This window comes from Octodon degus, unplaced genomic scaffold (assembly GCF_000260255.1).
Source record: "Octodon degus isolate 3935 unplaced genomic scaffold, OctDeg1.0 scaffold00015, whole genome shotgun sequence".
NCBI classification, from domain to species: Eukaryota; Metazoa; Chordata; class Mammalia; order Rodentia; family Octodontidae; genus Octodon; species Octodon degus.
The window spans coordinates 13,598,006-13,611,429 of record NW_004524591.1 but is presented as its reverse complement, the minus strand read 5'-3'; the positions used below and the strand labels follow the sequence as shown (position 1 = coordinate 13,611,429).

The 13,424-nt window shown below is 36.7% G+C and overlaps 1 protein-coding gene across 1 annotated transcript in view; it reads right to left on the bottom strand.

Annotated features, from left to right (window-relative positions):
• The window catches only part of Stk31 (serine/threonine kinase 31), a 101,230-nt gene extending 89,989 nt beyond the window's left edge, over positions 1 to 11,241 (bottom strand). Inside the window, exons 1-4 of the mRNA XM_023709853.1 lie at positions 11,237 to 11,241; positions 9,454 to 9,500; positions 9,321 to 9,373; positions 6,507 to 6,605 (exon numbers count right to left, since the gene is read on the bottom strand). Of these exons, the coding sequence (XP_023565621.1) occupies positions 6,507 to 6,605; positions 9,321 to 9,373; positions 9,454 to 9,500; positions 11,237 to 11,241 (204 nt within the window). The remainder of the gene's footprint in view (positions 1 to 6,506; positions 6,606 to 9,320; positions 9,374 to 9,453; positions 9,501 to 11,236) is intronic.
• Between the last annotated feature and the right edge of the window lie 2,183 nt (positions 11,242 to 13,424).

The following is a 13,424-nucleotide window of genomic DNA, read 5'->3' as shown; positions in this document are numbered from 1 at the left end:
AAAGAAAGAAAGAAAGAAAGAAAGAAAATAACTTAAAACATATCAGCTTGAACTCTATTAGGACAAATAAAGATGTAGTCTAAAGCAAAAGTAAAAAGCTTAAATTCCCAAAGCAAAAAGTACACATCAATTCAGACACATGAATATATACCAAATAAATCAAATGCTATAAATGACAAGTGTCTCAATCAGTAATTGTTTTCCTTGACTTAAAAAGGAGAGCAAAAACAAGCACATATAACATGGTGACTTCTTCCAACTACCTTTATTTATTTATTTATTTATTTTTAAACAGGCTAAGTAGCAAAAATAGCTGATAGTCAACAGGCCTATTCCAATTTTAAACTCTGCAGGAGATCTGGATAGTAGTAGCTAGCCCCTTTGTGAAATGTTTTTGTATGTATTATCTTTCTGTGAACACTTTGTATCATCATGTGGTATATTTTTTCCCTGTGGATGATCTAATTTCTATTCACTAAACGTAATGGTAAAGATGTCAACATTAACATTAAAGTTAATTAATGTTTTGTAACAAATACCAATGAGGTTAACAATTTGCTATAAGGCAAATGACAGAAATTAAACATTAGCACAACCCAGATGATACAAGAATGAGGATACTTGTGTCAAAGAAGAGTTAGCACCCAACCAAGCTTAGGAATCTGAAGTTGTCAGTTCTGTTAATGCACATATTCACAAGGATCGTAACATGCAAGTCTATGCCAAATATTCTTGCTTCGAGAACATAATTAGAACTATGTATATTCATTCCTATTATTCCTAGCCCCAATCTTCTCCTCTCAAAACTCCACTACCCAAAGCAAGTGACTTGTCTATACGGTGAAGAGAAAACCATCAGAAAATAGAGGTGACTAATAATTTATAATCAGGAACAAAATATTGAAGGTAGGTTGAATTTTTTGGTAGCACAAGTAATTTTCTATTTAATAACAGAAAAGGACTTATGTCTTAATTTATAAGAATCCTAAGTCTAATCATAGCAAACAAGAATGCTCTTTAAAAAAAAAAAAAAACTAAATGCATGACAAACTGTATCAGGTTATGCACTGGATACTTGGCACCAAGCTACAATCCTTCCCTCAAAATATCTTTTTATACATCTTCACATATGCAGTTGGGATATATTTTTTTTTTACTTATTTGATACAGGGTCTCACTATACAGTTCAGACTCACAGTGATCCTCCTGTCTCAGTCTCCCCAGCTCTGTGATTACAGGCATGTGCCACCATGCCCAGTTTTGGGGTCGGCACAGCAAGCCCAGAGCACCCAGGGACCCAGGGCCAGCACAGCATGCGCGCAGGTCCTTGAACTTACCTGGCAGACACTTATACCACCGAACTATCTCCCCAGCCCCTGGGATATTATTTTAAAACAAAACCAAGAAGTGAATTATTGTAAAAGAAAATCAAAATGTATCAAGAGACTGAGTTAGTAGAAGAACACATACTTAGCATGCATAAAACCCTGGGGATTTGATTCCCAGTACCAAAAAAGTGGGGGAAAACATAACAAAAGAAATCAAAAGTAACACTTCCTTCCCACCACAATCCAATGTCATCTCTAGAATATAATTCTAGGGGGCCTGGCCCTAGCTCAGGCCTTAAAGTGGCTGCTTCCACAAAGCTGTCAGCCTCAGGTTGCTGGAGTTCGAACCTCACACCTCTCCCGCTGGCCAAAAGTGCCCTGAAGGAATTCGAGGAACCAAAAAAAAAAAAAAAATCCTAGAATATAATTCTACATTTACACTAATTATACATTTATACAAAGACATGCTTGGTTTTATTTACTCACGTTACATACATTCTTCTGAACCTTATTTATCAAAATACAGAAATCTACTTCCGTCTTAACTGTTTGAGCTGCTAACACAATGTCTTAGACTAAGTATGTCACAAACAACAAACATCTATTTCTCACAGCTCTAGAGACTGCAAAGTCCAAGATCAAGCCAATAACAGACACAGTGCCTAGTGAGAGTCTCTTTTTCTTGGAGTCTTCTCGTTGTTTTTGTCTACAGTATCTTCACACGGCTATCTGGGGTAAACGATGATATTTTTAATATCACCTCGGGTTGGGGAGATAGCTCAGCAGCCTAAGCACCTGCCAGGCAAGCACAGGACCTGAGTTTAAACCCAGGTACTGCATGTCCTGCCAGCCCAAAGACACCAGGCACACTGCACTGGCCCTGAGACCAGTCGTGGGCACCACTCATTTTTTTCTCTGACCTTTGTAATTTCTTTCCTTTTTCATGTTTTGTATTTGGATTTCTCTTCTCTGAGATGCTGATGTGCATAACTAAATAGCTGTTTTTCTAATTTAAGTATTGACAGCTATAAACTTCCCTCTTAGGACTGCTTTGTGTCCCACAGACTGTAATATAACACCACTATCATTTGATTGTAAGAACTTTTAAATGCCTTCTTCCTTTCTTCTGGGTGGTTATTGAAGACTGTATGAATCTTCATATGTTTACATAATTTTTATGATTTCCTTTACATTGCTTTCTAGTTCCATTGCATTATGATCTCATAGTACACATGAGATTATTTTTTTTTTTTGTACTAGGAATTGAACTCATGACCTTTTGTATTTATTTAAGCATCCTTTATAGTCTAAGGTATTGTTTGTTTTAGATAAAGTTATTTGTGCTGCTGAGAAAAATACATATTCTGCTGTTGGTAATGGAACACTTCTTATGGGCCTACCATGCAGGCCCCACACCGGGTACACATTGAGATGACAATTGAGACTGGGCGTGGTGGCACGCACCTGTAATCCCAGCTCTTGGGAAGCTGCAAACAGGTGGATCACTACGAGCCCGATCTAGTAGTGAGACCCTGAACACCCTGTAGACCCTTCCCTAAACTACAAAAAAAAAAAAAATCTTCATGAAACACTTCATAGATATCTTTACATCTAATTGAAAGTATGGCTCAACTCTGGTATTTCTCTGATTTGTCTTTCTGACCTATTTGCAACAATGGAATATTAAAGAGAACTACATTTGGGCTTACTAGGTATTTTATGTCTAGCAGTATTTGTTTCATAAAGTTAAGTGTCCTACTGTTGATGCATATATATTTATGAACGTTAACATGGATCAAAGGCCAATATATAAAAGCAGAAACACTGAATATACTGGAAGAGAAAACTGATAAAACTCTTGAAAATATAGGCATAGACAAAGACTTCCAGAATAAAACTTCAACTGCACAAGACTACCATGAATCAACAAACAAGATTAAATCAAAATTTGAAACTTCTGTACAAAAAAAGGAAAATAAACAAGCAACCTACAGAATAGGAAAAGTATTAACCAGCTACTCAGACAGAGGGCTAGAATATCTAAAATATCTAGAACATAAAATTTAAAAATAATGGACCTGGGGCCAGGGAGATAGCTCAGTATAATAAGTACTTGGCTGGCAAGTGCAAGGTCCTGAGTTTGATCCCTGTTACCACCAAAAATAAATAAACAAACAAACAATTTTTTAATAAATAAATAAAAATAATGGACCTCCAAAAATAAAAGACAATCAATTTGAAATGAACAGATACTATTCAAAAGAAATACAAACAGCTTATAAATACACAAAAAAGTGTTCAGCATCCTTGGTCAGTAGAGAAATGCACAAACTACACAACACCGAGATTCCACTCTACTCCAGTAAGAATGGCTATAATGAAGGCCTCAAAAGTAAACAACTGTTTACAAGGATGTGTGAGGAATACCTACACTGTCAGCGGACATGTAAACTAGTACAACCACTTTGGAATCACTATGCAGGTTTCTCCAAAACCTATAGATATATTTACATAATGCCTAGAAATCAATCAAGATAGCCTAACAAAAATGAGGAAAAGGGACTGGGGAAATGGCTCAGTGGAATGAGTGTTTCCCTCGCAAGTGCAAGGGCCTGAGTTCAATCCCCGGTTCTGCAAGAAACAAACAAAAATGAGGAAAAGACAGCTGGGCATGGTGGCACAAGGCTGTAATCCCAACACTCTGGAATGCTGAAACAGGAGGATGGCAAATTCAAGTGCAATCTGAACAACTCAGGAAGATCCTGTCTCAAAATAAACAAAAGGGCTAATGATGTAGTTCAATGTGAAGACCCTGGCTCAATCCCCAGCATCAAAATGTGTAACAGATATTGTGAAAGAAGAAAATGTTCAAATGAGAAGGGATATAAGGGAGGCAAGAGGGGAAAAGGAAAAAAGAACAAAGGAAAAAAATTGAAACAATGCTTTTATAAGCAAGGGAAATAAGGGTTCAAAGGGGAAGGGAATGAAAAAAAATAAGATACAGATAAAAATTCCCTATGATTGTCATTATATATGTACATACACACACACACACACACACACACACACACCAATAAAACTGTTAAAAGAAGCTTCTTGAAACACTTAACCATGAACGTAAGACTCAGTTAATGCTTTGCCTTCTGCTTATATTTGTTTGTATATGCTTCTGCTTTGAAGTATGGTAGTTTTTCACTGTCTTATTTCAAGCTATTCAAGGAAATTCTGTGAGTATAAATAGGCTTATATGTTGTCTAACATTGGAGAAGTCACTTTCCATGAGTTTATTTCAAGTTCATATTGCACATATTACTACCTCTAACAATTAAATACAAAGTACACTAGGCATATAATTGTATGAAACAACCATTCTTTAAATGGTGGCTGTTAGTATCTGAGATTCATCCAAAAATAAAGTCTAAAGTATACTTGAAAAAAATGACAATATAAAGGGTAAGAAAAACAGAGAAATTAGATTTTCATATGTGTGGATGCAATTGATACAATGGATGGTAAGGACAGAAGCTGGTTCAACACTTTTGTAAAAATATTTGGTGGACTCTACTAAAATAAAACATACCTACCATATAACTTAGCATTCTACTCCTAGATATATAAGCAAAACAAATGTCAACACATCCAAGAGAAACCTTATATAAGGATTTCAAAGCAGTTTCATTCACAGTATCCAAAAACTTCAAATGTGCTCCAAATACCCATTAAGAACAAAAAAATGTTACACTTCAGTGAAATAAAGCATAGCTTATTTAAAAACAATACACTAATACATATAATATGGATGAAACTCTTTAAAATTACATTGAACAGAGAAAAAGTAGGACAGAAGTCAAAATGATGTTGCCTCTTTCAAGGGTATATTAACTACAAACAAAGTAAGAGGGAGCTGATCTAATACTAGCACTCAAGGGGCTGAGGCAGTAAGATCACTGCAAGTTCAAAGCCAGCAAACTACATAGTGAGTTCAAGTCCAACCTGAACCACATAGCGAGATGCTGTCTTTTAAAAAAAGGAGAAAGGGCCTGAAGAATTTTGGAGAGATGATGGAACCATACCTTGATCTGAATGGTAGCTATATGGATGTGTATATACATAACAATTTGTTAAGCTATATAGTTAAATTCTTAAAGGATAAACACTTTATACACTATTTGGGTAAACACTTTATTGTGTACTCTACTGAGGTACAACTCTATTTCTCTTTTTTTTATGAGCAGAATATATTTATTGAGATAAAGAAAGCTCCTGTCCGGAGAGAGGGACAGGAGGGTCTATTCCTCTTATAACTCACCATTGCATATCCAATGATTAATACAAACCTTTATTTCTGTACATGCTTCTGGTTTTGATCACTTGTTTCACTTAGAATACTGAAGCTTTTAACTCTTTTCTTTTCCCAGCTTTAATTGTGGTAAAACATAGTTATCTTAACCATTTTTTAAGTAAACAGCTCACTGTATATTCGTAGTAATATTCATCATTAACTTCTTCAAAGCTATTAATACAAACTAAAATCTCTATTAAACTCACCATTCCTATCCTCCCACCTGTCCCTAGTAACCAATATTCTTTTGTCTCTGTAATTTTGAGTACACTAAGCACCTTATGTAAATGGAATCATATTATTTTTTTTCAAATGGCCTACTTAGCAGAATGTCTGCAAGATTTATCTACGTTGTAGGTCACATCAGAATTTCTTTATTAGTACATGTTAGTATATGATTATATTCATTGTGGTGAGTTAGTACATGCACATAACACATCTTAATTCTTTTTAAGAACCTGTACCGAGAATTGCTTTCCTTTTTAAGGTCAAATATGAGGTGAGATCCAAACATACAGGGAATATTTAAAAGTTTCTTATAGTAAAAGACATTCTGCCATTAAGCCCCTTCAAAATACTTCCCCCTCTCCACATATACTTATCTCATCCCTCTCAACAAATGTCTCTTAATGTTTTTTTAATTAACATATACTGCATTTCTTGAACACTTGTAATATTCACTCCATAAATAATTTTGAATGAACTTATTACATATGTAATTCACACAAATTCTAAAAATCTGCCTCTTCCTTTCAAATAGATCCAAAATTCCAAACACTACAAAACCTATGCTAACAGGAAAATTGAGATTAATTATATCCAAGAATATAGCTCACCTTCTTTGGATCAAGATTCCCAAAAACTGAATTGGCAAAAGGACAAACTTTAGACATTGAGCAACCAAGCTTTATAATGTCTTTATTTCTATTAACACTCTAGAAAAAGAATAAAGTACAAGATTCAGTAAAATATTATTTAACAGTGTCGTATTATTATTAAGGGTACTACTAAGCAAGATACACTGTACATTGGATATCACTGATTTTCAAAATATACACTAAATTTCAAAGTCGATGTAAGAAAACGAATATAAAATATCTTGCTCACATTTTATGTTGATTATATCTTAAGCAAAATTTTTGATATATTGAGTTTCAAAATGTATTTATTAAAATTTTACCTGTTTCCTTTTACTTTCAATACTGCTGCTAAAAATCCTTTTAAATTCCTTATATGTGTCACCTATTTCTACTAGACACTGCTAATAAAAGAATTACTGCTTAAACTAATATATCATGCTCCTACATAATAAGCTTAAGCATATAAACTATCATCCAATCTGAGGCACTGGTAAGACTCACGAAGGTACTATCAATACAGAGACAACGCCTGCCTGGCAAGTGCAAGGTCCTGAGTTGAATCCCCAGTACTGCAAAAAAATAAATAAATAAAACAGAGACAATGGAATGGGCATAAAAACAGGGCAGGCAACCTTTAAAGATAACATGTACATTAAGGAAAAAACACAAAATTGCACAAATTTTCTATAGGTATCATCACAGTTCTACAATGTTTTCTACCTTACTAAAGAACTCCTTGTTTACTCTTCTGTAACTTTTCTTCTCATAAATTCTCCTTTCATACAGTCAACTTATACTTGCCCACAAAAGGAATTCCTTCATCCCTCCCTTATCATATATATTTCAAAAATTCATGTGCAACAAAGGAATCTTCCATCTTTGGTGCTTGACTTTGCATTTTAAATTGAATACACTGGCTGGGGAGACAAGTTGGTGGTCTGAGCACCTGCATGGCAAGCTCAAGGACCCAGGTTTGATCCCCAGCACTGCATGGTGTGCTAGCCCTGATCCCTGGGAATGCCATGTTGGCCACTGAAACTCGGTGTGGTGGTACATGCCCATAATCCTAGCACGGTGGAGGCTGAGATAGGAGGATCGCTACAAGTGTGAGCTGTGCAGTGAGACCCTATAGCAAATAATAAAATATTTTTTAAATTTTTATAAATAAAATTCAATACAATAGTCTCGCTATTTCCTGGTTCAACTTTTGCACACCCACTGTTTTGTGGATTTTCAAAAACTATTCATCTAAATTATTTATTGCAGATTTTTCAACGTATCACGGGATTTTGCAGTACCGTACAGTACACATATGTTGTTAAAATTATGTAGGTTTATGAGTCTAGGAAATGGTTAAGAACACTAGAAGTGTTTTCAAAAGTGCAGAAAAGGTTTATAGGAGTGTGAAAAGGGTTTATAAAGCCTTAAAATATAAATACCAAAATAAATACAATATTGCTACTTCACTAATTTTCACTTACCACAAGGGTGTATGGAAGGTGACCTCCGTGCTAAGTGAGGGACCACTCTGCACTTACCTGACTTGCAGCCTGGCATAGAAAACTAGAAATGTTTAATCAATGCTTCAAATTTTCTAATTAGGAAAATATATCTCAAGTTTAAATTTAAGCCCTAAGTAAAAATGACTGAATTTTCCTCTTCCAGAGATGATATTTACTGGTGTAGCAGCTTTTTCTTCTCCCTAACTTTATTTCCTGCACAACTGGCCATCACCTTAGGAGTTTGGAACTTTCAGCTCTCTGAGCCAACAAGAACAGTCAGAATGGTCGGGCATTTAAAGTATCACCAGCTTTGCACACAGGTCTGGGTAAAGAATCATTTACCTTTACACCAAGAATGGGAAAGCACAGAAATTTCTGCATTTTCTGTGTGCCTACGCAAACTTCAGAGTCATGCTATAGAACCCATAATTCTTATGAGATTGCCTAAATCAGCAAGGCCTACCTATGTGCTCCATGAGTTAAATTAACGTGTCCATGACTGGCCCAAGCATGTTTCACTCACTGAGGAGCATAAGTCATTTGTGAATGTGTTTAAAGCACAGGCAGTCAGAAAGCAAAACTGAAAGAAAAAAAACAAGTTTTCTGCCTTCTTTTTAACAGCAGTCCTGAAAACTTCTTTCAAGAAACAACATTCTAAAAAGCCCCTAGATGGAGCTATAATTACAAAAATAGATGCTAGCTTTCTACAATTTATTGTGCTTAGTATAACAATAAATAAATTGAGTATAGTAACAATCTTGCTGATTTTCTTTTGAATTTTCAACCTAGTCCTATTATGAGCATAGTACTTACAACTCAAGGAATTTATCTTTAAATAGTACTGGGCACTAAAAATGACATATTAATTCTTGAATGTTTGTTTTCGCAATACCAGGGATTGAATCCAGGGCCCACACTGAGCTATGATCCTAGACCTTTTTATTTTTTATTTTGAAACACAATCTTGCCAGGGAGATAGTTCAGTGGCTTAAGTACCTGCCTGGCAAGCTCTAGGTCCTGAGTACAAACCCCAGTACAAAAAAAAAAAAAAAGAAACATGGTCTCAACAAATCATCCAGGCTGGTCTCCAAACTTTAGTCCTCCTAGCTCAGCCTCCCAAGTAGTATGGCATCGTAGTATAAACATAACGGTACACTACTAATATAGAGCCTAGAATGTACCATTACACACACGATTCTTAAGTTTACTTTTGTTTTTTGGTTTGATTAAGGAACACTTGGATTAGGAAGGAGAGGGAAGACAGGAAACCAAGCAGGCTGCTATTTACCTGAGCCCAAAATGTTATTGCATCTTCTACATGACTTCCAACCACATCTTCAACTGAAACCAAATAATGCAAAAAAATTAGAAATTAATATCATCTTAATTTTATATCCCAAAATAATTTTTAGTGTCCATACCTTCATTGCAATGTGCATCTTCATCCCTCTGGACAGTTTCTGAAAAGCTAAAACAATTCAACACCTCAAATTAGGTTATAATAATCTATCCATTAATAAAAAAAGACTAAATTACATTATGTTCAAATTCCTACAAATACTGTTTTGCCCTAATGAAGTTATTAAAAATCACACACTCAACACTGTATTAAAAATGACCTTAAATTTTCTCCAATAATTGCTTATTTTGAGTAATTATACATTGCAATTTTATCATACGCAATCTGTATTCCTAAAACTACCTTTAGTCAAACTTTTACTCTGAAAATCATGCACATTTTGATCACTTACATAAAACCATACTTGGAAAATATGTGTATATACTCTTTAAAAATAATGCCCTCTCGGGGCCTGGGAGATGGCTCAGTAGGATAAGCGCTTGACTGGCAAACGCAAGGATCTGAGTTCAATCCCCGGTTTTGCCAAAAAATAAAATAAAATAAAATAAAAATAAAAAATAAAAATAATGCCCTCTCAAACAAGTGTTACTTTCCAGTTTTGTTTTGTTTTTTGTACCAAAGATCAAACTCAGGATCTTGCACTTAACCAGACAAGTGTTTATGCCACTGAATTACATCCCCAGCAAGCCAAACAAGCGAACTTTCACAGTGTAAGCAAAGTCAAATACTACAAATGCTTGAAACTGCTATTATTTGAAAGACACACTGGGTACTATTTTTAGACAATTAAAAGCAATCAAATTGTGGCCATTATTTCAAAAAACACTTATTAAATATTTTTATTAGTATATCTTTATAGTATACAATGATTACACTCATTCTGTAGAATCAACACATGTCCATAACACATCTCAATTCTTTTCTTCTCGGGCCAGCCAAATAGCTTACTGGATTAAAGCGCCTGCAAGCAGGCTCAGGGGCCGAGGTTCCATCCCTGGGCCAGCTGGGCTGGCCCTGCCCCAGAGGCATGCTGGGTCAGCAACTGAGACTGGGGTGGTGGTGTGCCTGTAATCCAAGCTCTTGGGAGTCTACAAACAGAAGGATCACTACGAGTCTGATCTAGTAATGAGACCCTGAACACTCTGTAGATCCTTCCCTAAAAAAAAAAAAAAAAAAAAAAAAAAAAAAATCTCTTCCACCTCTTCCTTTTGGTAGCATCAGATTTATAAAAATTATAATTTAAACAGATTAACAGGGACCAGGGAGATAGTTTAGCAGCTTAAGCACTTGCCTGGCAAGTGCAAGGTCCTGAGTTTGGTCCCCAGTACCAAAAAAATAAAAAATAAACAGAATGACAGCCTAAGAAGACAAAAACATATAAAACACATACATCAATTATATTAAATCCAGGTTTTCTTTTAGATACATTGCCCATGCTGGATTATAATAACTTTTTTATCTTCTTTTCAAAAGCAACTTTGTAATCACACAAGACTATAATATCTGCAAAATATTTGAAAAGAAACATCCACTACATTATAATTTTATTCCCAATATGCTGGAATTGTGTGGTTTCCATTCACAAATATTAAAGAAAAATAAAAATATAATTTGTTTTTCTATTGTTCAGTTCCAGCTGATTTCCTTTGTAAAAAGTTACTTATGTATGGTATAAGCCAACTATCTTGATGAACACTGGAGTTGATATGATTAACTGGCATGTTTTTCTCCCATCCTCTCCCAATACTTTCTGTGGCCTTCAACTTTTAAGAGAAATATTCTACAAAGCACACCCTATATCAAGAGCCAAAAAACAATTTAACAAAACCCCTTCACGGAACTACCTCATAGAGATAGATAGCAGTGCCTGACATGCTAGGGTAAAATAAATTATATATAACCACCACTAACACAAAAGTTTCAAGTGCTCTCTCAAATAGGAAAGGCTATTTTCTAGAAAATTCTTATTTTAAAATGACTTGCCCAGGTGATGATGAAGGCACAGGTGCTGTACCCATTTTCTGCGAACGTGGATTACCAAAGGGTGTGTCCAAGTCTGCACTACAAAATGAAAATTTGGAATATCGGTACAAGGCGCTCCATAACACTTATTTTATGAGTTTTCACAGTTTACAAGGCACAGAATTTGCTGAAGGGGTGGGGAGAGGGCGGGGAAGGTCAATTCCATCCAGCGCAGGCCGGCGAGGCCCACTTCACAAACCCCTCACGCGGAGCCATCCGCCCGCCACTTCCACGTGCGGACCCCACACTCACCCAGCGCGTGGCGCCTCTCCGCGTGGCTGGGGCCAGGGAAGGGGATGTAGGCCGCGCTGGGGCTTGGCCCTACTGCGCAACCAGAAACTAAAATACTGGCCTTAAAGTAGTCACCTTCGCACCGCACCTGCCACAGGTCCACTTACCCCACACTTTCCGCCACACACTCTCTGGAAAATGAGCCCTGACTCCACATTCTGGGCCCTCAGCTCACCGCCTCGTTGGCCCTTCGCTAGCCGTCGCGCACGTGCCGACGCTTACTGTGCTCGCTTCCGTAGTGCGGACCCACATTGCGCCTGCGCACGCGGCGCAGTCACGTGGTCGGGGCGGGCCGGAAGCTGGGCAGCCGACCAGCGAGTCACGTGGTGCCAAGGGCTGGAGCCTGGACGACGCTGCAAGGCGCCAACTGCAAAGCTGCCACGTACGTACGTACGTAAGGCGCAGGAAAGTAGCGCATAGAGGGCATGCGCAGGGATCATAAAGGCCGCGCTCACCCGCACCTTCAGACCAATGATTGGTTCAGTTTATCAAGAGCCCAGTGACGTCAATCCTTTACGTGGGGTTGGGCGGGCCTTTCCTGATTTGTTCTGGAACACGGAAATGAAAGAACTCTCTAAGTAAAAAATTTTCAATGTTCTTATAGGTTTGCATAGATCCTTTGCCCAAGAGGTATGGATAGAGAATGAACACACAAAAAGATGTTCAATATTTTTAGTCATTAGAACAGTGCAAAAAGATCATAAAGAAAGTTGGATTGTGGTGCTGCCTATGCTTATTATCTTGGTACCAAGGCCAAGATGGGAGGGGTGCTTGAGCTCAGAAGTTTGAGACAAGCCTGAGCAACATAGCAAGAATAGTAACTCTCTCTCTCTCTCTCTCTCTCTCTCTCTCTCTCACTGCCTTTCGCTCTCTTTGTCTCTGTCTCTCTCACACACACACACAGGAAAGAAAAATGAAAAAAGCTCACAAGTTGATCCTATAATGCATAAATACTTAAGCTTAGAAACATTTCAAAAGGATGTGACAATATGGAGCAACTGTAACTCTTAACCACTGCTAGTGGTATTATAAGTTAGCATCTACTTTGTAAAACAGTCTTCCTTGTCCTGTGGCAGATGCAGTGTGATGGCAGCTACTTCAATGACAGCACTTTAGTTGCTTTTTGGGGGGGAAATTTTTATTAGTACATGTCTGCAGCACACAATGATTATATTATATTCTTATAGGGGAAAATTACCGGTTAAATAAAAATGTATTGTTCAGACAGCAGCTTTACATGCATTTCTGCAGCCAACCCTTTTATCCATGTGTCTCTTACCAATGCCTTATTGTTTTTCTGACTTTAAGAGGGAAGGGTTCAGTGTAGCTTAGCTGTGGGGTTATGTGCAAATAGTATTACACTTTGTGGCAACCTGTGCACAATTGACATTTTTGTATTTTTAGCATTATTGAGGGTATAATTTACATATAACAAATTACAGCTAGCAAAGGTAAACACTATATTAACCATGAATATTTGTATACATTATTTAAATTATTCCCACGATTAAAGCAAACCTTACTAGTAGTCCCAAGATTTCCTTATAGCCATTTACAGTGCCTTATTCCCTCCATATCTCTCTCACACTCTCACTCTGCTTCTATCACATACCGTAATTTTTATTTTCTAGAATTGACATTAATGGAATAACATGGCTTATGAATTTTATTTGGATTCTTTCAAACTATAATTATTTTGATGCTCCTCTTTTGCCTTAA